Source organism: Blennius ocellaris, assembly GCF_963422515.1.
Source record: "Blennius ocellaris genome assembly, chromosome: 8".
NCBI classification, from domain to species: domain Eukaryota; kingdom Metazoa; phylum Chordata; class Actinopteri; order Blenniiformes; family Blenniidae; genus Blennius; species Blennius ocellaris.
In genome coordinates, this window is record NC_137657.1 from 11,431,158 (window position 1) to 11,455,436 (window position 24,279).

At 41.1% G+C, this 24,279-nt stretch overlaps 2 protein-coding genes across 2 annotated transcripts; one reads left to right on the forward strand and one right to left on the reverse strand.

Moving 5' to 3' along the window:
• Window positions 1-9,640: 9,640 nt before the first annotated feature.
• On the reverse strand, window positions 9,641-14,512 carry rps27.2 (ribosomal protein S27 isoform 2). Its single transcript, XM_080501265.1, has 4 exons — window positions 14,469-14,512; window positions 13,725-13,833; window positions 13,300-13,410; window positions 9,641-10,750 (listed from the first exon to the last, which is right to left on the reverse strand). Exons 1-4 carry the CDS (start codon window positions 14,472-14,474, stop codon window positions 10,722-10,724), a joined length of 255 nt encoding a protein of 84 aa, XP_080357391.1. The 5' UTR covers window positions 14,475-14,512; the 3' UTR covers window positions 9,641-10,721.
• Window positions 14,513-15,789: 1,277 nt separating this feature from the next.
• rab13 (RAB13, member RAS oncogene family) lies at window positions 15,790-23,214 on the forward strand. Its single transcript, XM_080501037.1, is given in 9 exon segments — window positions 15,790-16,370; window positions 17,299-17,342; window positions 17,345-17,361; window positions 18,724-18,784; window positions 18,882-18,959; window positions 20,053-20,142; window positions 20,406-20,471; window positions 21,428-21,478; window positions 21,602-23,214. Coding segments are annotated over 9 exon segments (603 nt in total). The 5' UTR covers window positions 15,790-16,246; the 3' UTR covers window positions 21,674-23,214.
• Window positions 23,215-24,279: the final 1,065 nt, after the last annotated feature.

The window sequence follows — 24,279 nt, forward strand, 5'->3', positions numbered from 1 at the left end:
AGCACGTCTGCGTGTTTCTGAGAGAGCAGTATTCTATCATCAGCGACTGTGTGCTTGGGAGTGTGTACCATCATTTGCTTGCCTAAGTGCCTTGGCAAGTGGAGGGAAGCTGCTGGGTGATGTAGTGACGGTAAAAATAGAAATTGTAGCAAGAAAAGTAGCTTGTCATGGAAAAAATAATACAAGGATTGTAGCAATGAACACACTAGTGCAGGAAAGTAAATATATGTCCACTGATCATGCAATACATGGTGACGCGTGTATTTATGTTCCTCTCCTCCTCCTCCAGGTTCATGTTGTTGTTGTTATTGTTTTTTCAGGTCTCAGTCAGTTCCCTTCCTCCCACTTTATCCTTGTGATCTTGTGTGCTCCTTATAAGTCACCTGACCCTGCTCCTCCTGACTCGTCTGTTCCTGTTTGTCTCTTCAGGAGTACACAAATACAATCCACAGCAAACACCTGTTATCATGTGAGACATGTGATAACACTTCTCAGCATTTTCAGAAAGCATGTCGTTGTCACTCACTCACTTACTGCCATTTCCTCTTTTCAGAGACACCGTCTGAGACACACATAGTCTCGAATACAAAGAATAAATGACTCGGGGGGGGTTATTGCAATAAACTTTCAGCCTTTTACGCTCAATTCACTTTTATCATGTTAAGTCCATAAATAATCTAACTGGACCAGTGGTTTCTGTAACACACAGCATATATTGGAAGTAATGTTTCTCAATTGTGAATGAATGTGTTTGGTAACATAACAGAACAAGTTCCAGGCGCTTAAATGTTTACCGGATCGATTTAACCTGTAGACTGCAGTCAGCTTCCTGGACAATGAGGTTCTACTGAAGCTCTTTTGTACTTTGTAATTCAAACATGTTGGGGGGGGGTTGTTTTTATTGTTTTATAGATAAAATGTATAAAGGTTGGCATGCACAGGGCAGAAATTGATGCAGCAATGTGGACTCTGCATATATTTCCAACCAGAAAATTGTGTAGCCGTTCCTTCAAAGAGCCAACGTAGTTGACATGCTACTCATGTTACCCCGGGGAGGTGGCAGCTTTACATGGGTTCATCATCATCGCCATTTTTCTTTCTTTATGATGCGTAAAGAAAACGTATTTTCCATGTGTAAAAATAGCCACGTACATGTGGGTTTTTGTAAACCCTGCTAATAGTGGATCAGGTCCCTGCACAGGTAGAATCGGTGGAGCAGGTCGAACCCTTTTGCCACCACAGAAGTGGACCTGTACAATATTGGCTCCATGGCAACACCGGCCGCCCACACTCCCCTCAGGCTGCGTACAGGGGATGCGCGTGTGTGTGTGTGTGTGTGTGTGTGTGTGTGTGTGTGTGTGTGTGTGTGTGTGTGTGTGTGTGTGTGTGTGTGTGTGTGTGTGTGTGTGTGTGTGTGTGTGTGTGTGTGTGTGTGTGTGTGTGTAAAGATGGAGAAAGGGTATGAGAGAGAGCAGAGGTTGTTGATTGACCTATTTTTCAGCCTGTTCATTTGAATTGGGATGAAGGCAGAGACGATGGGGTTTTTAATGATGCCACAGGGGACTTCTGCTTTTCTTCCTCCCCTGATAGGACTTCCACTGACATAACTGACATAACTGGGCTACCTGTAACTCCTCTGCATGGCACAATCACAGCCAGGACCAAGCGCCACTCGTACGTTTAATTTCTGGTTCACTTTTTCTCCCTGTCTATTTCTTCCCTCCTTCAAGGTTTCTAAGTGTCACACCTCATTACCACTGTGGCAAGCATCCTGCCGGCGAGCAGAGTACAGTTTTGGTCTGTGTACTACCTCAAGGTACGGTCTACCAACTAAAGATAGGACCGGTCAGACATATAACAGGAGCGCTACTCATCTGACTCTCAGCATCCAGGTGGGACTCTGGTATGTAGTTCAATTCAAATGAGACATTTTTAGACTGTAGCCCTGCTCAGCAGTTGTCTCCTGACTTCAGCACTCAGGGTTTATTTATATATATTAACCCATCACGACCCGGAGCTGCAGGCTTACAATTCCCCCGGTAGAGCTCGATATGACTTGAATATCTCTTTAATAGCATTTGCTCAGCAAACTGCAATAGAATGTGCAGAATTGCACTGGATTCAAGGTGGAATTACTGAATTAGCAGAAGCTCTGAAAGATATCTCTAAAGTGTTGCCTCGGGTTTTAGTGAGCATATGTAAATATCACTTGTGAGTAAAACTTTTTTCACCTAATCAGTTGACATTAGAATGAGAAGAAGAGGCTGGCAGTGTATATAGCTTCTTTTGTGTCTGTCCTGATGCTTCTCGCCTTCTTCTTCCACTTTTCTACCTGTTTTCCGCCATAAACCCTCCCATCAGCCCCGGAAACCCCAAAAGCAAACTTAAGTTTCTTCACTCAGTTTAATTTCCTCAGCTCTTTGCTATCGTGCCACCCATGCTGCGAGCGCTCTATACCTGCTGCTGCTTATCACTCTTCGCACACTCGAGGACGGACGGTCATGCACGTGCGTGAGCACATGCACAGGTGCACACGCACTGATAGGGTTACATGGAAAATGTATATTTATTTCAACTCTGCATTTAACCCACCCCCGCCCCTCCTTGCAATCCCTCTGCCTCCTCCAAAAACCCTCTCCAGCGACTTGCATGTAAAGTGATGCCGGTCTCCATAGCAACCGCCTGTGTCTGTTTTAGAAGGGAGTTTCCTCACATGGACTGGGAAGGATGCCGAGCATGGGGAGTCACAAACACAGCTTCTCATGCATGCATTTGTGAAACTGTTGATTAGCTATCACGCCGAGTGTGTATTTTTAATTGGCCCTGAATAAACTGTCGATTGGGTGATTCCAACAGGAATTGCTATGCTACAAATTCAATACCAATTCAAGTCAAATAGTTGGGGGGTTTTTATGTCGACCATGATGTACTATGAAAAGAATGCATTATAGATCATCAATGCCTGGAGCGCTCAGAGTTGGTCTGAGTTGTTTTTTTCAAGGTTTCATCCATTTGGGCGGTGCACAGGTTGCTCATGCATTTATTTTAGCATTTGGCAGGACAGCGGAGAACAGGAACAGTGTTGTGTGACAAATGCTGATTTTGTTTGTGTCTGAGCTGCGGCGACGGTGTCGCGCTCTTTCTCCGGGAATATAGGTCAGATGGAGGCGAGTGAAATTTGCATTGTCAGTGTAATTGTGGGTTCACTGCTTTCCATCATGGGCCTGCTGATTTAGTCACAAGTCCTCTGTGACCCCCGACGGGAATATATCGACAAACAATGGAAGAATTCTTGATGGATGGCGCTATATTGAGAATGTATTACTCTTTTATGACCTAATAGTGTGCGGTATGTATTCATAATTTTCACATTTACCATTTGCATCAGTTGTGAATTTGGTTACTTTTTTTTTTTTCTTTAAACAAACACACATTGAAATATGCACAAAAGCTCAATAAATATTTAGTTTTTCTTAGAATATCTTCCATCAGATGTCTTTGTGTAAATGCAACAACTTGGCTTCCAAACACAACTGAGTGCCATCTGGCCGGAGATGATATGTTTACATTTCTGAGCCTCCTCCCCTTGTTAACTATTGACAACAGTCCTAATACATTATCTGTCTCCTCCATTAGGAGCTCGCCTGCAATTAGCCAACACAAAGCTGTGTGCTCAAACACTCTGAGTGACGAGAACAGCCTGTATTTACATATTTTCTCTGGCAGCCTCATTTCCTTTCTCCAGCCCATTTCTCTCACCCGACTCACTGTCGATAAGTCCTCTGAGGAAATATTACCGTGCTCGTAGAATATTTATTTATTTATTTATTTATTTATCAGAGAAAAGAGGCCATGTCGGTTGACTTTTTGTACATTCCTCCCATCGTTTGCTTCTTCGAAGTATGAGAGTGAAGCAGGTGAGACCTGGGGGAAGATACACGCCAAACTTCCCAAAGGGGCTTTTTCAAACGTGGTGCAGGTGGAGACGTTAACACTGCGCAGACCATTTAAGCTACACGGTCGGAATAATTAATACAGGAAATGATCAGCGTCACAGGAGTGATTAATTTCGAGCTCTGACAAACTGACATAACTGATTGCTTTCACCAGGTCACCGGGCGCTTGGAATGCTCACGGCTATCCAGGCTCAGAATCCATCATAGTGACCCGGACGCCTGCAGTGTGTGTGTGTGTGTGTGTGTGTGTGTGGTGTGTGTGTGTGTGTGTGTGTGTGTGTGTGTGTGTGTCATTAAGCTTATGTTTAGAATGGATGTGTTTAGTGGCTCAGTGGGAACGACTCTGTGGTGGTGAATGAAATGCTGCAGAGGAGTGGACCGCCAAACCTCTGCAATTTCCCTGATGCAATCCATAATGGACACACACTTGCGCTAAATTTCATCATGTTTTATCTCCTCTTCACCTTGACACGAACAATGTAGAGTCGGTCCACCTGTAAGGTGTCTTTATGTTACTGTCCGTCTGTCGTTATGTCACTCCTGCATGAGTGTCGTTCATGTAATGTTCCATTGCAATAGAATCTCTCCTGCTCTCTGCAGTTAAACGGGTGTTGTCATACAGGATTGAATCTATAGAATGATTGAGTGGAAAAGGCATGTAGATAATGAAAATGGCCGGACCTTTTCTCGTTAGTTCCCCAAGGCAAAACTAATGCTCCCAAGGAGGAAAATCTATATTTCCTTATTATGTCATAAGGTATACACAACATAGCAGGTTGCCGTGTTGTAAGATATATTAGCAGTGGAAGAACAACAGAGATGTTTGTTTTTTCTCTCTCTTGAGCCTCTTTTTGTTTTTGGTTCTATGTTTCGTAATGTATGAATGTGTTTACTTAAAACTTTGTTGTTTTGTCATTTGAGAAGATTCAATCAATGAATACCAGCAGTTATGGTTTAAATAAACCAGCCATCAAAGCAACTACCAATTCATTCTTGGCAGTAGTTCTTTTTACAGACAATTAATATTTTATACATTTCCATGTGAACAAATACATCCTAAGTAATTACAATAGAATAAATATTGGAGAATTATCTTTTTCCCATTAAAACAGTTAAACTTCTACATTGTTTGGGACATTGTCTTGAAAAAAAACATATAGTACTTCAAAATAATAGAACATTTGATAACATCAGATGTTTTTCATACTATTGCAATTGTGAGTGCAGTAATAACGGACAAAACAATGAACTTTCTGTCGATACATATGTGTACATAGCTTTCTTTTTTCAGGTTTTTTTCCATTTATGGGCCACATTCAGCTCAGTTTAATCTTGACCAGGACTGACTAACAACTCAAAAAAATTCCCTTTAATATTCTGAAGTTTACATTTCAACAAAATCTGAAGAATATAAATTTCGGGGTGAAAAAAATTATTGCAACTTCAATATTGTGCCATATTTTCCAAATTTATGTCAACAAATGTTGGCTTCTATTTCTCTTTAAACAAATCCGCTAAAACATCGGAATGGCTGTCTGACAGTTTCTCTTCAGGCTAATTTTTTTCTTCAGAAATTCACCTTTCCTGTACAGTTTTGATGCTCATGCTTCTTCGTGGTAGATAAGGTACCGGTGGTTCATTTTCATACATTTGAAACCATATTTTATACTATTTGTTGTTATTTTTACACTTTTAAAGTTCATCCAGCTCAGAATAGACCCTCAGGCAGTACATTTTTGGTCCAGGGGCCATATATTTGATACTCCTGTTCTACAGTACAGAGAAGGAAGAAACTTATTCAATTATCTATAATAATAGCCATATTAATATGGTCATATATCATCATGTACCTACTGAAGTCACCCTGGTTGCAGCTGTGGTGGGATATAAACTAATCAAAAACACCTTTGAGTTCAATCAAAAAATTCCCAGAGGCCTGTTTGACACCACCGTTGTTGTGTGTTGTTGTTGTCTTGTGTACCAGAGATGCCATCTGCCCTGTGCACTCTGCTCCGTGTCAGTGTGTGACAGCACACGGCTTGTCACTGCGGACTCCCGGCGGGTGGCGACAAGTGGCCCAGACATTGGCTCTGCTCTGCTGGAGGTCGTTGCCATGGAGACGCCAGGTCGCCCAGACCCCGCCGGTCAGTGTTCAGCTCAGTTGGCTGGACACTAATGACGCGTAATGGCTTCGTCCTTGACAAAGAAGGAAACTCAAACAAAAATTGTGTACAAATTGACTCCGGCGCTCCGCGGCGTCTCTGCCTCTATAGTTTGATCCCTACACAATGTGGGGGGGGCTCAGCTGGGCGCCATTAGGAGATGACCTTCTTCTATAGTGAGACACATTCACACCCTCACTCCTTTTTTTTTTTTTGCAGACTCCTGTAATTTGTTGGTGTTTTTCTGTCTTTGTTTTTCTCTCTTTTATGCTGCCTTTTCATTTCATCGCTCTCATTTTGCCAGATTTGATGCTGAGAAGAGAATTCAAACTGTTCAGATCAATACTGTAAAAACTCATCTGCCTTGGCTCTGAAGGATTCTTTTCTTTTTTTTTTCTTTGCCCTCTGCTATCGATCCTGCCATCCCTTCCTCCCCTCTGACTCCCACTCAGTTCTGACCTGGCTCGGATGGCTTCAGACTTTGACAGTGTGTGTTGATGGCGAGCGTTGGTTTCCAGAGCAATGGTGTTTAAATGGGCTTAGGGTGGAGGGGCAATAACACCCACTAACACCTCCTCTCTGGGCTCCACCCTCAAATGTGTCCCTGATCTCTTTCTGCAGGTCTCTTGTCACAGTAAAATGCAATATTCTGAAAACTAGAGCAGTTCACAATATTAGTCAGACTCAAACCGGTGATTCAGAGCACATGAAATGCATACTGGGATACTGAAGGCCTGCCAAAATCAGGGCAGATTTAATGGTGCGATCTCAAATACGAGTGCATAGAGTTTGTTGCTTCAGCTCACAGTGCTACAATCAGACAGTTAATCACTACAATATTCAGTTCCGTATCTTATCCACTGTACAAAATGTCGCTGACAAGATCCAGTCCCAGTAAATCATCAGTGAAAACATAGTACAAGAGAGTGGAAGTGCACATGTGTTGGACAATCTGTAAAGAAACTTGTGCATTTTACCACCAGTAATTTTTCTGAGTAACTTGTTACTGATCATAGTTTTACTAACGCAGTGACAGTTATTGACATTTCTTTGAGCATGTCACTTTTGCCATCTTTGAAAACCGTTTCAGAGCTGCTGGCATGAATCCACAACGCTGGAGTTGAATTCTCCTTTTAAGCTTCATCTTACATAGATGGCTGCTCTGCTGCCGCTGTCTGCAAGAAGTGTCATTATCATTTGTTTACTAATGCTGAAAGCTGCTGAAAATTCTCTTTGAAGGGGTGCGTTCAGTTCCGTGAGTTCAGCAATGCAACTATGTGCACACTAAATACTTTTCCAAGTGGCAATTTGTTTTTAAAGTTGCAACTTTTTGATGAAAAAGTATTGTTTTATTAACTTGTAGAAAAGTCTTTATGACTCACAAACGGGGAGAAAAACCATCTCAAAGTGGGGACTCCAATGTTCTTCTTCCAAGGAAATCCAATCTGCAGTTGCACTGTGGCACCCCCTGCCTGCAACTAACAATTTCAACAGCCACTGTTGAAAACGTCACCACCTTTTCTAAAGTCTCCAATCTTTGGCCCGAGCTGCAGCTCGTCTCACCTCTGTCTTTCACCGCCGGCAGGTGTGCACAGATGTTGAGTGCCTGTCTGTTCTCAGGAGTGGCGTCTCACCAGCTGCTCTCAGTCGTTCAGTGTTGGAGGGTCTTTGCGGGGTCAGTCGCCTCTCGGGTCACGGCGGCGGCTGTCAGGGCGTCGCAGAGGTCCGGCCCTGCCTGCTGCTCTTTCGCTGCTCCACGTCAGCTCACAGTGAGTCGAACAGGCGTCGCGCTCCATTTGCTACCAACAGGTAATCTCATGCCCCCAGGAGTGTCAATCAGCCACACACACAATGTGCTTATAATAATAAAGAGTGGATAAAAAAATGTTTGAGCTCTAAAAAGGTCAAATGACCTCACATGAGTGTACAAGACTGACATGACACAGATCTAAGTGACACAAAAATATGTGAATCAAGAGTTTTATTAGTGTCAGTGTTCATAGTTTGTCCTGTGGTGATACTTCACTGCCTGCTGTTGAATATTTTAAGGTGTATAGATTTCAAGCCAAGTTAATCAGCAATTTGGCATTTGTTTTTTTTATTGTGCAGTTGACAAAACATATAGACACTATTAACACACGATGTTCACAATATACAATTTGCTCATGGGCAGAGCCACAGTTTGAATTAACAGTCAAACCTTTTGATCTTTGTCTTGCAGAGAATAAATGTCCAATAGAGTCCAGTTGTTGATCTTTCTGTGTGGAGTTTGCATGTTCTGTCAACCTGTGCATGTTTCATCCACACTGCAACCCTGAGATGTATCGTCAAGAAAAACATTTTGCAAAACAGACATTTTGCTCATATGTGGAAAATGTAAAGAAGAGTTTAGTCCAGATAGTGCACAGACTTCTTGCCCATGAGAGTTCAGACTGTTTGAGCTTCATACATTAGGACTCCGCCGTGCAGCAAACGGCTGTATTTTCCTTCAGCTTCATTTTCTCCGCTGCACCGGGAAACAGACGGGTCGTTCAATGGTTCCGTCTATCAACCACCTCCATGTGCAGCGCTACCAACTTGTGTCAGCTCCATCAATAGAACTACAACCACACGTCAAAAGTCAGCGACCTCCTGACAACTACAGGCCCACTGCTTATACAGTGACAGGAAGTAAAGCAAAAAGCTCATTATAACAGTGAGGCCCTTTGGGTTTTTAAGGTCATGTTAACTCGTGATGACTTTACCTGGACTTGTTCAGTTAATACGTCCCAGTGCGTCGTCAGTGTATTTAATTCTGGTACAAAGTCTTGAGGTTGTGATCAAACTGAATACATTAGTTTAGTTTCTGAAGGGGGTCATACCAAGACAAAGTCAGAATTTAAACTACAGAACTGACTTGGATTCTATTTTCTTTGTTTAAATAAACCACAGCACTAACCATTCTAATCTGAATTTATCATTGTCACATAATCTTCAAGGCATTGAGGGAAAATGCAGATTATTTCTTTACGAAATTGGCAGGAAAAGGGAAAACATGTGTTTGGCTGTCAAATTGTGCAAGATAAAGGTATAGAGCTCGTGTTGAATGTTGACAATACACATTAAAAGTTAAAGCACTATTCACATTTAATTTTTGTTTAGATCTTAGATCCAACTTTTTATTGTATAGGTCTAAATGAAATATACCTAGCAGCAGTATATTGACAATTGAGCATGATCCTATGGAGGAATATGTTTACATTGTGGGCCTTTCTATGGAGTCTCCATGTTTTCACTGTGCAAGTCTGGCTTAATCCAGTTTCCTCCCAGTCCCCCCCCCCAAAAAAGGCATTTAGGTTGTTCAGTGACCTTAAATTGACTGTATGTGCAAGTCAGTGTAGTGTTTTTGCCCAGTGATGGACCAGTGACCCCCCCCCCCCCCCCCATTGTCAGCTGGGATTGGCTCCAGTACTGAATTGGCTGAAGCTCTTCAAGAAGACGAATGGATGATCATTCAACAATCAGTAATCACACACATTCTCCGTTTGCCACACATTTATTTGGTAGTGTGCAATCAAGCAAGACATTTCTTTTTAAAAACATGTAACCATGGCAACAGTGTTATCATTGAAGCACTCCCTTCACTGATTAAGATTTCTTCAGTGTAAACCTAAAGGCGTGCAAGAAACACCGTGCCAACCGCCGACATGCCCACCATCCAATAAAGGCGGGGCCAGCGAACGAGGGTCACAATTCTGATTCCCGTTATTCTGTCTTGACCAGAATTTCCCAAAACCATTTCAACGAGTCAACAACGAACAAGCACGCCATTCACATTGTCCATTGTAGAAGCAGCGCCAATGATGACTTCTGAACCCCACTGAACCTGAGGAAAACCTGCAACCCCCCCACCCACCATGCGGCAGGCAATCATGACATCATTGTCCAACGTTACAAGCCACGCCCACTTCACCATGGTACTGATCCAAAAGTATTATTGTAGCTCCAGCATGAATAATCAATATTTAATCATACAGAGTGCAGCTTTAACAATGTCAAACACTTTGGTAAAAGAGCAATATACGATGTAATTCCCAGCATAAGCCACAGTGTTTTATGTTTTGGAAATAGTGGACCATTTTCAACATTTGCATAAATCTATACCACTAAGCAATCAGGCCTCGTCTGGACCAGAACCCTTCTTGTAAATGTGTGCATATTCATTGGAGATTGCAATGCCGGAAAATACAAAGAGACTTTTCTCAGAATATCAGATCTTTACCATGTTTAAGTATCATTTCTTCTGAAAGGACGCTGCAATCAAATGTCTTTTACCGGACAAAAGATGTCTAAGAATCTTCTCAAGATCAGAAGCACTTGTGATGTTTGGGTTTCCCCCCCCCCCCTCCCCCAAGCAAAATACCCCAATTTTATATAGGAAGAATCATATAAGTTGTGTTAGTGGGGCACAAATAAGGCGAGGGCTCTCAGTGGATTGACAACTGGTTATATTACATGATTTGTATTCCAGTTCGTCTCATCTTCCCTCCTCTGCTTCAGCTCTGTGGCAGTGTCACTTCACGTCCATCAAGTTGCTCCCTTTCACGCTCGAGTGTCCAACCAACTAGTGCTGTTTCCTCCTGAAGGAGCATCCTGGAAAACACAAAGAAAAATATAGCTCTGTTAAGGAGGAAAATTAAAGACCATATCTTATAGAGCCATTAGTCAAACGTTCAAGACTTCCCCTCCCTCCCTATATATATATATATATATATATATATATATATATATATATATATATTGCAAGAAGCAGTGTTTCTTACTGCTAACCTGGTATTCACAGCTGTGATTAAAGTCTTGAAAACATTACTGATACAAGGTACGTACGCTTTATAGTCACATTTTCCTTTAAAGCAGGTGATGCCCTCAGTGATTTGGGCTTTCTCAGACGGAAGATTGCAACAATATCCGACATTAAAATCCAGCTTTGCCATGAGTAATATCAAACCTGGAACCATACCGATGCGTTGACACGGAAATACAGCTGGTTTATATTTAATGAGATTTGAAAACAGCTACAAAACCAGCCGACAACTGAAAAAGTGTCATTATACTTGTAATGTATATTTCAAGTTCCTCAGTAAAAACAAACAAACATATGTCCTCTTCTTTTTTTAAAATTGAAATCTAATCTCAATGATGTGCTTGATCAATTTACTCCGGTGTTTATTGCTATATTTCACACATTGCCCTTTTAATACTAAACGCATAAATGTACATTTTTATATTGAAAGCTGTTGTGGACAGTGGTACACTGTATTGCGCGACACAATATCATATTGTGACAATAAAAAAATCATTGTTGGATGATTAAAACTTTAAATTAAATTGGTCGCAGGCATTTTGATGGATGTATTAACAGGATCTGTCAGGATTATTCTAAAATCTACTAAACAACTGTGTAGGAATGACCCAAGGTGCAAATTGAGAAAATACTAAATGTAAAGAACTTGCAGAATGAGATGTTGGCTCTTAAGATAATGAAGTGGTATGATAATATAGATACTTGCCAGTGCAGCAGAGACTGTGAGAAAGCCGATTCACTGATAACAGACATGAGAACATTGAAATTCATGCTGCCATCTGCCTTATCAGACACTCAACCACTTTCTCAAACAAGTGTCTTTGAGCCACAGCCTGCCGCTGCACCCATAGTAACTCGGGAGTGCGGCACCTTGACAAGCCCTCGGTTTCCACAGCAGCAGATCGAGTGGGTGGGACGTCATGAGTGTCAGGAAAAACAAACCTTGACCTCCAACTCAACCAGCTCACTGAGGAACGGCAAAGAGAGCGCCGCCCTCTCACATGGGAACGGTTTGGCCTTTTTTCTGAATCCAATCACTGATCTAATCTAAAGAAATGTGTCTGAATAGGACAGTGTGTAGCAACTGTGCTTGCGGTGGATTGTGTAGAGACTCACGGGGGCTGATGAATCTCTCTCACAACCACAAGAGTCGCTGTACGCCTCGATAGACACCCTGTTCATGACCGACACAATGAACGGGCAACACAAAGGCATGGGTGTGGGAGTGAGTCTAATTCAGCTTGTAGCTCGCCAGGACAGAATATCCAGTCCGTCCTGGTGCTAAAGGTCTATAATCAGTTGAGGTAGAACTGTGACATTTTGGTTTTTTTAAATAAGGCATTTAAACAGTGAAGACAAAAGGTTAAAAACATAAAGATTATCATCAATATCTCAAAACAAATTAATTGTGAAAGTTTAATGACAGAGGCTTTTAGAATGAGTATCAGCTGTGGAAAGTCCAGCTATAAAAATTCAGAAAGCTCGGAATAAACTTGAAACATGTGATTTAACGAAGATAAACACTGGCAAGTCCCCTCAAGAGAATTTATGCTTCTTAAAAGGCATCTTTTATCATCCGTTTGTAATTAATTAAAACTATGTTGAAAACGCACTGAATGCTCATGTTCTAGATTCAAGCACAATTTAGCTCCCTTTGGGGATAATATTTTTTTTGCCTCTTACGAGGTTGATCTATGCTCTGTACTCTGCATTCATGACGTTTAGTTTGAGGCACACGTGCCTGTTCATGTCCATATGTAGCGCACTGATGAACACTAATTCAGCCTTGTGCAAGTACACTGCATTACCCTTGAAAGACTTAGTGCTGCGAGTCAAACCCAAATCCCCCCAACAGTGAAAGTCAAGAATTAATCCAAAATGAACTACTGTGAATTAACTTATATTTGCAACTCACATTTGGAAAATAGTCCATTTCAAGCACAAATTAAACAAGAGTTGGTTTCTGCTGATCACATAACCATTAGCTTTATATAAATTGTCGATGAACAACTAAACTTGAACCAAAGCCGATTCTCATCTCCACCTGCTGAAGTGTCCTTGGGCAAGACACTGGACCCCATGGCTGCAGCCTCCATTGGGGTGTGAATTTGATGAGCAATGTAAAGGGCTGTTGGAGCTGCTCACACAGCCGACACTATATAAGCAAAGTCCACTTACTATTAATGTACTGATGATTCCATATGAAATAAACAAACACATCTATGAGGTTAAATCTTAGTGTACTCAGAGTTGTTCTTCCAAATAACCGTGTTCTTTCTCTTGCCCACGGTTCAAACCAGATGTGCCTGAGGAGAGTCCGGTGCAGGTTTCGTCGTACCTTCCGTCAGTCGAGCTTTCCCTCCCGTCGGCTGGCACAGGACCGTCGAACAGCCGACACACAGCACCACGGTCTGAGCGTGACTGAAAACGGTGGTGATCTTGTAGCAACCTGAAAAAAAACACACGCGAGCATCTCATGAACCGTTGAACAGAAAGAGAGCTGCCAAACACCCTCACACACAAAATGCACTTGTTTACACTGTCGTTGCAGCCGTTTGTGTGAAAGAGCCACATTAGAAACTCTCCATACAAACAACCACAACAGTTGCTGTTTGCCTTATTTGACACCCCGATCACCATGGGAACAATGAAAGGGCAACACTTAAAGGCAAAACTTGTAGTTTGTGAACATTTTGTTTTGAGTCAAGGCTCCAAATCTCGTGAAAAATCAAGTGGAGAGATGTGGAAGTTGGAAAGGCCTACCTGGACATTTGACATCCATAAAATAAGAGTTAGGACTCTGAACCAGACGTTTCTTCTTGTGCCTCCTCTTCTCCTCCTCAGGACTGGGGTGCAGCAGATCTTTGGCGAGCTGAAAGAAAGAAACAAATATGATGAGCTATCAGGATAAATATCACTAAAGGAGCATTTAATATACAACTATAAAACCACAAACAGTAACAGACTCGTTTACAACATGATAACATAAATAGGTCCAGTTGGTTTCAGCTGCAAGATGAATTTACAAGATATAAATTCATGTTGCAGCTGAAACTAAGTGAACCTATTTATATCTTATAAATTCATGTTGCAGCTGCAAAATGAATTTATAAGATATAAAGTGACCCTTGAAATTAGAAACAAAGGATATTTGAGCGCAAAGACTATAGGTAGACTTCTAACTGAATATTCACAATAAAACCCTCCAACAACCAAAATATCCGTTCATATGTGTCAATGTGAGCCAACAAAACGAGTTTATCCATCTATAATCCAGATGTCAAGAGAATATATCCGGAGATATGAAGACGGGCGCCACGAGGAGCCGCGTGCGCTCCGACACGTGCTTCGCCATATTGCCTCCGTTCACTTCTTATTCCATTTATATTAAAATTGCATCAAAACTTCACCGTCACGACACACAGAAGAAAAAACAACTTTTTCCGTGCGACATGATTCGAATCGAGGTGTATACACAGAAAGCAGATGAGACGGGCTGGTACTTACAGGCATGGCTGCGTGTTCAGTCTCAAACAGGAACTAAAGATTTCTGTCTCGACCGGAAGCTGCTGGCGGAGCGAGAGGAGGAGCCACGTGCCTCCATCCTCAACCTGACAACATGGTGTCCCCGTTGTCTCGCTTCATATATTAGTTGACTCGATATTGTCCTCGTATTGTCTCATATCGTCTTTATACTGCATTGTATATACAATATTGTTCTGTATTTTATTATATTCATATTTTACTGTGCACATCTGACATTGCGTACTGTCTTATAGGAATATCATCCAGGGGTTAATATATTCTGATTCTGAGTCTGAGTCTGAGTCTGATTCTGATTCTGATTCATTGCGCGTGTATGGAGCCAATCCCAGCTAACACAGATGGCAGGTTTCACTAGACCATCACAGGGCAAATACAGAGATACAAACACACTCACGTTTACACCAAGGAGGTGTTTTTCCCTGAGCCGTCTGCCTCTGTCAGAATATTGGCTTCAAAATCACACTTTCTGTGAATGGCCTTGGGCCTGTATCCATCTCGGATTTACTTCATCCACACCCCTTGAGGTCCTCGGGAAGACGTTTACTGAGTGTTCTCAAAGTCAGAGGTCAACAAGGTGAAGCAGCTTTTAGTGACTACACTCCTGAGGACTGCTGACACACTATCTTCTTTTAAATCAGGCCATAAAACGCAATCATTTGCTTAGGCTTTCTATTAAACAATCGATCTCACTCAATGAATACCCCTCGCTTAATAAAGTTCTTAATTTATTTATTCTCCTTGTATGCCTTTCTTAATCACTTTGTTGTAATGTATTTCATAGTCTTAATGTCTGAAAATCAAGATTCTTGTCAGTTCTTTTTAAACAAATCTTCAATAAAAGTTTTGCACATGACAAAATGCAAAGTGCATTAAAGAGAACAAATGAAATACAAAGAATATGGCCGGCAATTTTAAGCAAGTTCCTAATTTCAATTTCATCCACACCAAGGTACCACAAGGGACGGACAGATCCAGGAGCAGAGTTAAGTAAACCATGTTGTTTTAATTCATTTTCTTCATTTCCTTGTTTGTTTATTTATTTATTTGCCTCATGATGAATACAAACAGAACATTAGGAAACAACCGGTCATCGCTTTTAAAAGGATCATACTCGCAATGTGATGATTTTAGATCTTTTTAAATATTTAAATATGTTGGGTTTTTTTTTACTTGAGTCAGTATTTGTAATGATGTATATATTTAGAGAATAGCGCCTTCTGGTGACCGCGGTGCGCAGCTGCATCCTTACTTTTCACTCCCACACGTTGACGCAGCCGTTCAGCCGCTGCAGGATTTGTGGGGCCGAAAGCAACTTTTTCTTTTTTCTTTTTTTTTTTTCTGAGAAAAAAAAAAACACGTCGCCGCTCCGGTATGTTTGTAAACGGAATGTTGCCGCCTGAGTTGGAGGAATAGAGGATTACATCTGTAACAGATCCGGCGATGAGACAGTCACTTTAACTTTTTGGATGGAGTGAGTTTCTTTTTTATCCAAACGCAGCAGAGAGGCTCTGAGGGGGATCGGAATTTACCGGTGACAAGTCTGGGAGCAAAGGGAAGAAGAAAAACGAAAAAGAAAGGAGGATTCATTCGTTACATGGAGGAAGCGTTTTAAAGAAGACTGTTTGGGTTGTTTTTTGGTTTTTTTTTTTTCCTCTAGAGGGGAAAAAAAGTTGCCATTTAAAGTCGACAAGAAGCGATTTTTGGTTTCCTTTCTTTCTGGGTGAAGAAAAGCTCCGATCATGGCGAAAAAGTATGATTTCCTCTACAAATTGCTGCTCATCGGAGACAGCGGAGTGGGGAAAACATGTCTGATCATACGTTTCGCCGAGGACAATTTCAACTCCACGTACATTTCCACCATCGGTACGTCGCTTCTCTCCAAACGTTTGTTTTCATAATCAGCCTCCGGGGAAACTTGGGACATGAGTAATGTTTTGCTGACATTTCCAGATTCATTCCTGCCCTGTGTGATTCCCCACACTGCACTAACTGGTTCCCCACACTGTCTTCATGTCTCAACTAGTCTGCTGTTGCTCATGTTGCTTCTCTATTTTCTTTTATTATTGAGATGTTTCACCAGCACCACCCCCACTCCCGCTCATTGAATGTGTCTCTTCACTGACCCTCTCCCCCATCTCTCCCTTGCATCTCATTCCTCTCACTCAGAAGGTCCACCCACCCTCATTCCTATCTCTCTTACCATCTCTGCGTTCCCAGAAGAATGGCTGGCTCTCTGGCGTGCACAGTTTTTTGAAACAGGACATCTCCCCCCACTCCCCTCTCTCTCTCTCTCTCTCTCTCTCTCTCTCTCTCTCTCTCTCTCTCTCTCTCTCTCTCTCTCTCTCTCTCTCTCTCTCTCTCTCTCTCTCTCTCTCTCTCTCTCTCTCTCTCTCTCTCTCTCTCTCTCTCTCTCTCTCTCTCTCTCTCTCTCTCTCTCTCTCTCTCTCTCTCTCTCTCTCTCTCTCTCTCTCTCTCTCTCTCTCTCTCCCCCAAACTGTCTGACTGTCTCTCAGTTTGTCCATCCAGCAGGGAGGGGGGAAAAAAAACAAACAAAGCCCAGAGAAAGTTTGTACCTCTGCCTTTTATGTGGGATGGGGGTGCACAGAGGGGTCACAGTCACAATGAACATGGCCGTGACAATGACCCGCTTCCACCTGAGTGATGGTGACCTATATGCTCTGCAATGTGGGATGTTTTCCATTCATATCACTGGTATTTAACACATTCCTTGTCTCTTCTCCCCCCCTTTTCTCCCCCATCCTCCGTCCTCTGTCCTCTTGTGGTCTCGCAGGCATCGACTTTAAAGTAAAAACCATTGAAGTGGAAGGGAAGAAGAGGTGAAGCTCCAAGTGTGGTGAGACTTGACGTAGATTGTTTTGTGATCGGGCGGAGCGGACATTAATGATTCACCGGGTTATCTTCCTCTGGCCTCGGAGGGCCTCGTGTCTCTCCTTCCTGAGAGGAAAGAGGAACCTCCCTCCTCTTCTCGAAATCAAGACTTTATGACAGGGCTTGTTGTCCGAGTGTCCATCAGGCACAGTCACCACAGAGAGACTCCTCATGTCTGAGCAGCGACAGCCGTTTCCACACTTAACTTGCATTCTGTTGAGTTAAGTAAAGGTCTGGTGTCTTTATAAAAAAAAAAAAATAGGTCTGTATCTGTGCCCTTATTCAAGAAAAAACAAAAAATAGGAACTCCGAAAGGACTACTCTTTCAGAGCCGCATGTATGGAAAAACATCAATCTTAAGGATTGTGATGAAACAGAGTAAAATTTACCCCCTTTTCCTGCTCAGTTTATAAACGTTACCTCGAATGGTTTAAAGGTGTTTTGTGTGATTTTGGTCTCCCTGAGGATAAATCCCATTTGGCATTTCATGGCACATTTTTACCAAACAACTGTGGTGGGAGAAGATTCAATACAAAAGTTGATTATTTTGAGGTTGCCCTTTTCTCTCATATCTTCTCTCGTGTTGATTTTTCTTACAGTTCAGTTCAGGGCAGTCAAACTAATATTATGCGCCACATACAGTCCCATTTGAGTTTAATTGAGCCAAATCGGCAAATAAAGGGCATATTAAATAACAACATTTTCTTTGCTTTCGGGAATAAAAGATCTTGATAATGTTCACATTCGATCCACTTTTCACTAAATCTATTATGACCAAACTTGATTCCTTTGTAAGTGCATTATCAAATCACTTCTTTTCTGCAATCGTTCTTTTTGGAAGAAAAAAAAAGCTAAAAAAAGAGACTAGTTTCTTCAGCTGAAAGATCTGCATATCCTCTCAAACTCACAGTGTGAATTGGATGTTTGTGTCGTTTTGATAGTAAAATGTCATGAGCTTTCACTGCTGCAATCTGTTGTTTGGTCCATTGTTTCTGTGTTACGTCTAATACTCCTTCTAAAACAGTGTAATCCACAGAGGGGGAAAAAAAATAAAAGAGGAATAGTTGATGCTAATATCAGTAAGTTGAAAGTAAAATTAAATTTTTACACTTTGCATTGTCATCCCAGTGTTTACGACATTACTTGTAGGCACTACAAAGGTATTAACAATCATTTCTCGACTCAACAAGCTGAATATTATTACTTATACCACCTTGCACACAAGTTCATCGTGTAGATTTTCCACCTCGGAGTTTCCAGAGTCTGTTACGAGTGCATAAGTTTGAACTCTGCATGTGTGTGTGTGTGTGTGTGTGTTGTTATGTAGGGACACGGCAGGGCAGGAGCGGTTCAAGACCATTACGACGGCCTACTACAGGGGAGCCATGGTGAGTGCAGGACGCCCGCGGGACATTTAGGCCGACGTCACTGACCCTTTGTGCTCCTGCTGCACCTTAAATGGCCTTTCTCCCCCGCCTGTCTCAGGGCATCATCCTGGTGTACGACATCACAGACGACAAGTCCTTCGAAAACATCCAGAACTGGATGAAGAGCATCAAGGAAGTGAGGCTGTTTGCACTTATACATGACTAAGACAACCAGGAAAGACTTTTAAGGAGTGCGTCATTAGTGAGTCACCAGCCTTCACTCACAGAGATCGCGAAGCACAGCTTGTGATTTTAACTCATTTCAGTCAAATGAGATTAGAGTGTTGGGCATCGATTTAGTCCCAACTGATGTTGTCTAAATGGAATATATTGATATAAAATGGGTCGCCCAGGCTAATATGTAAAGAAGCCTTCTGATTTCTCATAAAATCTGACGTCATTGTAATTTTCACACTGACTTCAGCTGCTTGTGATCTTCGAGTTAAAATGGGACCGTCATACTTGGTGTTTGCTGTGTTTTGTTTTGTCTGTGTTTTCTGCTGTTGAATCAGTTTGGTTGAACCACAGTTATCTCTGTGTACTAGCCCTGGAATAAATAGCAAGGCTTCATGGAAGTGCCCTGGTTTACATTTTTATATTTTTGTTTACAAGATTTTAGGACTAAATAATCCACAATCAGCCTCTCAGGAGCTTTTTCTTTGCTTTTCTCTGTTAAAACGTATTGATTTGATTAAACTCATGTTACAAAGATAAGATGATTATTTTTGAAACTCTTTAAATGTGTTCATACAACAAGGGAACAAGATAAAGAAAGGCTTCAAGATGATGGGCTTTAGTGGATGGATTACTGATTACTTACAGCCCAATAAGTGAGAATAAGTGTTCGGCCTTCTTTTAAGAGTCTGTTCTCAACGTGAGGCACACGATTTCTCTTCAAAGTAAATGAACCATCTGCAAATGAGAATAGAAATTTCTATGTTGGTCCGTTTGTAGCTTTGTCTTTCTTCTTCTTCTTTTTTTTTTAATAGCTTCAATCGAGGAGAAATTTGTGAACGTGGGTGACTGCCACCACTTATTGAACCCTTTCAGTGGGGAGATTCTTCTCCCTTCAAACTGCTGCTGCTGTCCTCAATGTACATCGTTCTGACTTGTGTTCTGCATTCTCCTTTAGTCTCTTTATATGTGTCTTTCATTATGCCGACATTCTCGTTTAGGCACAGCTGAACTAGCTCTCTCATCCATTAATTGCAATTTCCCTGCTTTCCCAGAATGCATCAGCCGGGGTCAGTCGGATGTTACTAGGCAATAAGTGTGACATTGAGGCAAAGCGGAAAGTTTCCAGGGAGACGGGCGAGAAGGTGAGAGGATCCCGACAAATTCTGTCCATAACACATTTCCTGCTGTAGCTGAAGTGACAAACATTCAGAAAGCAGTGGGATTATGAACAGTTTAGTGATTCTACGTGAAGAAGATGTATTATAATGACATATACTTTAACAAGTAGGCATCGCTCGTTCAGGGGATTGGGAGGGATTTACTTTAGATAACGACCAGGAAGTGGTTATGAACCGTCTCCTGACTGACTGTAAACTGAAAGCCGCTCTGCGTCTGTTGTTGACAGCTGGCAAAAGACCACGGGATCAGATTCTTTGAGACCAGCGCAAAGTCCAGCATCAACGTTGAAGAGGTGAGTTGTAAAAAAAAACCCCACTACTGTGCCTTTTCCTGTTGAAGGGGTCATATTTTACAGCTTATCAACACTTTCACATGGGTCTTGTTTAGATAATGATATCTAGAACATTCAAAACCTTCCAGAAACCCTGTGTACAAGTTATTACAGCGCTCCTCATGACGTCACATACTGAGTGTGTAATATGAGCATTTCAGTCCATTCAAATACACACAGTGATACTGAAGAAGAGTGAGATGTTGACAGTTGTCATGCAATATAGGGTAGAAGCACTAATTCATAAACTCATTAACAAGCCCGTTAATCATCTTGATTAAGTGGTTTTCCTCTCTTTTGACCAAGATCTGGGAGTTACTCACGTTATTTTGTCTTCATGATGGTGCTGAGAGGCTCATGCTTGTTGACATGCAGATGAATCTGTTCTGTGATTAAGCTCCATTGTAGAACTCCTTCTTTTTCATTTTTTTCTAACCACAGACTACAAAATTGTATTTATATTATCAGTCATGATGGCAGCATGATTATCTCCTTGCTTTTCGCTCAGAATAAGCAGCCCTTAGCAGCATTAATTGGGTAAAATGAAAATATTAACGGTTTTCATGATGATTGCCAAAAGGATATGACTCTATGGTGACGACGCCTCAATTTTACAACAGAGAGAAAGAGTCTGGAATGTTTGTCACATGGAAATTATAACTGAAAGATTACTATTATAAACAGATATAGCATAAACCATACAGCAGACTGTTGAAAAGCAATAAAAAAAACAAGTTAAAAGTGAATAAATAAATACAATTTGGCCCTGATGTTTGTGGGCACCCCTGTCCTGAACAGTGTAGGGACCATCGCTATAAGAAGAGTACATGTTATATCCTTTCAGCAGTAAGGGCAAAAGATTGCACATGTAACATGATTTATCATCCCTTATTCTGCTCTTCCTCTGTAACCCGCAGTCTTTTCTGTCTTTGGCACGAGACATACTACAAAAATCCAGCAAGAAGCAGGTAAGTGTAGAAGCAGAAAACATACATCTTCATATCTTTTTTCCCCTTGATCGTACAACTGTAATTGCATATTCAGAAGCATCTTACTCATGTATTTATTTATTTTTTTCATGAACTCTATAGGGCGCCTCAGGCCGAGAGGTCAAAATCACCAGCAGCACAGAGAAGAAATCCTCTAAGTGTACGCTTCTCTAGACGTGAGAGCCAAGCACACGCAAGAGCACGAGCACAAACTGAAGAACAGAGCAGTGTTTCTAAAGAAAACTTCAACTTTTTATTTGTCTCCACCTGCTGGTCAACCATGTCAAACACACACGGTTGCCTAAAGTCTGTTTTCGTATCTAAAATCTATTGTCTATGCAATGTTTGTGCAAGTATTGTTGTGTACCCTAAATTGATCTCTGGATCACTTCATTGAGAAAGTGTTTTCAAACTGAGCACATTATTTGTGACATCTACTGTAATAGTCTTAAAAACCACACGAACAGTCGGTGAGGAAAAGTCTCCGGTGACTCTGGGCCGTTACAGTATTACAAAGAAAAGACCCCCCCCCCCCCCCAAACTATATTTTACTTTTTTTTTGTTTTTTGTTTTCCTGATGTTTTCTTCAGACTTGAAATCACAATATATGTCTCATACCAACACTGTTTTAAAGGTTAAAAAAAAGAAAGAAATCTCAGTTTTTAACTCTTATTTCCTATTTTTATGTGAGCCCCTCATGTTGTAGTTTCCTGTGGTTTAGTAGCAGAGGAAAAATTTGATGCAAAATATCTGGATTTCCACACAAACAAGACACACTCCTTATTACACCCCTAAATATTCTATTTAGATGGTATAAATCCTACATAGAACTGCTAGAATAATTACCCAGTAAGCTATAAAATGTCTTTGAACAGCAGTGTAGTTTTGGTCACTCAAAATACTATGTTTATTACTTCAGACATTAAAGTGTTTCATCCTTGAAGTGCCATAACAGATATATCTGTTTGCAATAATGTCATACAATGCAGGGACGATAGTTAAGTGTGTCGAGTTTATATTTTAAGAATGAATTTGACGTCTCCATATAGTGATCAGTATTACAATTAAAACTGAGCAAAATATATGTCAAAGATCAGCAGTTTATCACGTGTAAATTTCCTGGTTCCGCACAAAGAGAATGAAAAAAAAAATTATATATATAGACTTTAAAGTTTGGCTGCCGAGAGTTGAATTTGAAACAAACACTTGTGGTAAACAAGCCTTGTTTTAATTGCTGGGTGGTTTGAGAACGTGGAGGAAAGTAAGAGAGATAAGTGCAATATGAGAAGATGAGTGGAGAGATGAAAGAAGAATGGGTGAAGCAAGTGAATGGACAGGATGTGAGAGCCAAGGAGAGCAGCAGTGCTCCCACGTCCCTCATTTTGAATTGATTTAGTGGGTCTCGCCTTTTATCTGAAGTGCCTGGTAAATCTCTCACCGAACACTGAGACATTCGCTTCCTCTGACATGACATGTCTGTCTGTTCAGGCCATTTTCACATCATTAGGAATGGCTGTGATTGCATGTGTTCATCTTATTGTGACACTTCTTTTCCCCCGTATACACACACACACACAAACAGAGTTTTTCCACGTCTCTCCTTTTGTGTCTCTTTTGCATTTTGTGTCTTTCTAGACTTGCTGCAGGAATTTGTATGATTGGCTTAGCAGACCCGATGCTTTTAAAATTAAAAAAACAAAGCAGAACTTTGAAAATGCAGTGTGTTTTTTCTGTTGGCACGGTAACCCGGTCTTTCACAACTGTTTGTCCAAAAAATCTTCAAAGGTTGTTTTTTTTTTTTTTAATCATCAATGCAACATTCAACAACCTCTCTCACGAGATTATTTCAAACAACTCATCTGAGATAACAGCCATTTACTTTGAGTTCAGTCCCCTGATTCCACTTCTCCCCGAGAAACCGTTTTTGCTCCCAATTGGCCGTTAGCATCATGCAGGTCCGCTTTGTTAATTTACACAGGTTTGCCATGCACCTTATGGTAAACCTGTAAACCTTACCAACATAGTGTTGGTTTGGATAGGCTCTGTAACCCATGGATGGACGAATGAGAGTGAGTGAGTCTGTTTATTGTGACTGAGATGTAAATTACACTTAATCTGTATCAATACAATTCATAAACCATGTAGCTTCATCAAAATAAAATTCTTTGATGGGCTGGACCTGTCCCACGATGTGCCAATGACCATTCTAAGTTCACATGAACAATGTACCAGTTGGAAGTACTGTGACACACTGTTTGAGTTGATTTCAAGATGAAAAAATATCAAATGCATGAATGTTGATCAAATAAACATATGGTTCTCCTTTTTTTATCTAAACAGCTGCCATAACAATTATATAATGTTATATTGGATGTATTCCATTGCAGTGATCAAATGATAAAAGTTGCCATCCCAAAGGGATAAACTATGGATGTCAAACTGATTTTAGCTGATGGGCCATAAGCTCAGTTTGATCTTGAGGGGGCTGGACCCGTCAAATGAGGGAAAATAACTTGTAAATAATGGCAACGCAAATGTTTCATTGTTTTAGTGTAGATTTTTTTTTTTAAGCCTACATTTAATAAACTACGTTTTTATTTGAACTGTTGGCAATTCTGATAAAAGATTTGCTCTTTGATGGTAAATCTGAGTACTACGTTTCCTAAAACTGTGATTCCAATGAATGAATGAGAAACAATAGTTTTTCATGTTGAAAAAAATGAAGTTAAGTGGCCAGTTTGGGCTCTAAACAGAGTCAGCTGTGGGAAGTCCCACTGATA

Bases quoted from the DNA above. Each gene is read 5' to 3' on its own strand.
- rps27.2 (XM_080501265.1), bottom strand. The intron at 13,411-13,724 runs GTAGGCCTTTCC...GTTTTTTTTCAG, and splicing joins TATGGATGTCAAATGTCCAG to GTTGCTACAAGATCACCACC. The intron at 10,751-13,299 runs GTACGACGAAAC...TGTGTTTTCCAG, and splicing joins GAAAGCTCGACTGACGGAAG to GATGCTCCTTCAGGAGGAAA.